The sequence below is a fragment of the Arvicola amphibius genome, chromosome 8 (assembly GCF_903992535.2).
Source record: "Arvicola amphibius chromosome 8, mArvAmp1.2, whole genome shotgun sequence".
Taxonomy (NCBI): domain Eukaryota; kingdom Metazoa; phylum Chordata; class Mammalia; order Rodentia; family Cricetidae; genus Arvicola; species Arvicola amphibius.
The window spans coordinates 69,422,823-69,425,843 of NC_052054.1; the positions used below are offsets into that span (position 1 = coordinate 69,422,823).

Genomic DNA, 3,021 nt, shown 5'->3' on the forward strand with positions numbered 1-3,021 from the left:
TGATCCTAGAGAAGCTAAATAAGAAGGTGAACCCAAAGAAAAACATATAGTTAACCTCCTGGATATTGGAAGTAGACTAGATTGCCAGGCAAAAATAGGGATCTTTGTGATGAGGGTGGGGTGGTGAGGAGTGATGGGAAGATGTGGAGAGAAAAGTGAGGAGGGGAGGATGGGGAGACCCTAGGGGAATGGGATGGTTGGGAGGAAGGAACGGTGCATAGGGGAGCAGGGAAGAAGATATCTTAATTAAGGGAGCCATTTTAGGTTTAGCAAGAGACTTCACTCTAGAGGGGTTCCCAGGTATCCATGGAGATGTCCCCAGATATTTCCTTGGTCAGTTGAGGAGAGGGAGCCTGAAATGGCCCTTTCCTATAGCCATACTGATGAATATCTTGTACATCACCATAGAAGCTTCATCTGGCGATGGATGGAGATAGAGACAGAGACCCACATTGGAGCACTGGACTGAGCTCCCAAGGCCCAAATGAGCGGAAGGAGGGAAGAACATGAGCAAGGAAGTCAGGACCGAGAGGAGTGCGCCCACCCACTGAGATGGTGGGGCTGGTCTAATGGGAGCACACCAAGGCCAGCTGGACTGGGACTGAAAAACCATGGGATCAAATCGGACGTTCTGAATGTGGCAGACAACAAGGGCTGACTGAGAAACCAAGGATAACGGCACTAGGTTTTGATCCTACTGCATGTACTGGCTTTGGGGGAGCCTAGTCTGTTTAGATGCGCACCTTCCTGGACCTGGATGGAGGGGGGAGGACCTTGAACATCCTGCAGGGCAGAGAACCTGACTGCTCCTTGGACTGGAGAGAGAGGGGAAGGGGAGAGGAGGGAGGGGGGGGGGAAATGGGAAGTGGGGAGGAGGCGGAAATTTTTAATAATAATAATAATAATAATAATAATAATAATAATAATAATAAAAAGTACGGGTTACTCAAAGACAGCTATGGTACAAGGACATCCATTGTATACCTGTCAGTTATAACACTAAAGAGTCCCACTCACGGCATTACCTTAGGTAGGTAACAGTTGAGATAAGGAAATTTATTTGTTCAGTGGTTAAAAGACATTCCTTAGGACAGAATACTCCACAAAAAACAACCCAAGCTCCAAAGAGTGTTTTAAATTTTTGATTAGAAGTATTTTAATAGAGAAAAATTGATAAATATACTATTGTTCAAAATACTTAAAATTAATTCATTTTTCCCATAGTGTCAACTTGACTCAGTAGTAAATGTTGAAATTATTAAAATAATGAACACAGAGTTGTATTCTAGAAAAATGTTAGCTCCTTGAATTTTAATAGCTTACAGAATGTCTGAGTTATAACAAGGTCATATCAGGTATTTGAGGTCCACATTCAAATTCTTTATTCTCAAGGGAATCATTAAGAAGTGTTCAAACTCTAAGAAAGTGTGGGTTTCAGTTCAGTGTACGTTGAAAACAGGTCATTCTCAGTGCAGAAAAGGAAGAAGTGAAGTGCAAAATAAGTTTATTATTCTTCATTATTAAAAAAGGGCAGATGGTTGGATAGCATGTTGCCCAAAATGCATTAACTCCCTCCAATCTTGGAATTTTTGTTTGTGAATAAAACCCATAAAGGGTGATGAAATTGTTCAACCAATACAAGATCACAAAACAGCTCACCAGCAGCAAGATGCTGTGAGTGGCTCTGAGCTCGGGAGATTGCTGGCTGGAGAGGCTTGGGCTTCGGAGATACTGGGCTCTCTTGCGGTGTCTGTAGAGGAGAATTACCATGTACAGGCTGGTCCATATCATGATGGCCACATATAAGAGATCATGCATGAATATGATGCTTAAAAATGATCCTGAATTTTTGTTCCCAAAATTCCTGTTTTGACAGTAAGCATGGGAAAATCCATTTCCAACTTTTGTATAATTGGTTTTGGCTATTACCATTTCAACCATATATCCATAGATGGCCAGGTTAATGAGCCAGGAGCAAATTAAAAAAGAAAACGTCCATGTTGATAGTTTGTGCTTAAGCCAAACCCACTGAGAATTACTGGGAGTCACGGGTGACAGCTTGAAATGTGCTTAAAATACAGGTGGTACTGATGGACAGACCACGGGCAATTCTGTATATACATGAAACAACCTTACAACCGATATCATCCAGAAAATTGGGTACTTCAAAGGTTGACACGATATCCGGTATCAATGTGAACACGATCGTCACCATATTAGCTATTGTCAGGTGCATGAAAAACAGATCTATCAACTTCTTAAAATGAGGCTTAAAGAGGAAAGTGTAAATGTATAAAATGAACAGTGAAGTGTTCCCTATGACGCCAACACATAACTGCGATATGAGAAAGACCCCCAAGACGGAATTACTTATAATCATGATGTTCGTCAGATGTGTTAGGCCTACAGTGACAGATAAATGGACTGTATCATGAATCTAGTTTTGAAACGGCAATTGTGGGAAAATTAATGATTGCCAGCTCAGGAGCAGAGCTGATAAGTGATGAAATGTCCAACTCCTTTCTTTTCTTTTCTTTTCTTTTCTTTTCTTATCTTTTCTTTCCTCCTTTCTTTCTTTTCTTTCTTTTTTTTTGTCTTTTTGGACAGGGCTTTTCCAAGTTTCACTGGTTGTTCTGGGACTTGCTCTGTATCCCAGGCTGGTCTTGACCTCACAGAGATCCACCTATCTTTGTCTCTTAAGTGCTGGAATTAGAGGCCTGTGCCCCACCGCCTGGAGAAATATCCAAATCCTTTCAATGTTAGGTCCACAAATGACCTCTTAGCAACTGCTTCCAGGTATTCTTGACCATCTTAGAGGACAGAATAAAGTGTTGGAAAGTAGGCAGTCGAATCCACCGATACCCTGAACACTGTTATGTCAGGCAGAAGGATGTTTTGACCTAGGTGAAAGCCAAATTTGCATGTTATAAGAATTTTAAAAGTTATGTATTTTTGTGTATGGGCACATTGCCTGCATGTCTGTGCACTCTATGCCTGCCTGGGAATTGAACCCTGGCACTC

At 41.6% G+C, this 3,021-nt stretch overlaps 1 protein-coding gene across 1 annotated transcript; it reads right to left on the minus strand.

Moving 5' to 3' along the window:
• Window positions 1-1,434: 1,434 nt before the first annotated feature.
• LOC119821571 (vomeronasal type-1 receptor 4-like) lies at window positions 1,435-2,380 on the minus strand. Its single transcript, XM_038340668.1, is given in 2 exon segments — window positions 1,435-2,049; window positions 2,051-2,380. Coding segments are annotated over 2 exon segments (945 nt in total).
• Window positions 2,381-3,021: the final 641 nt, after the last annotated feature.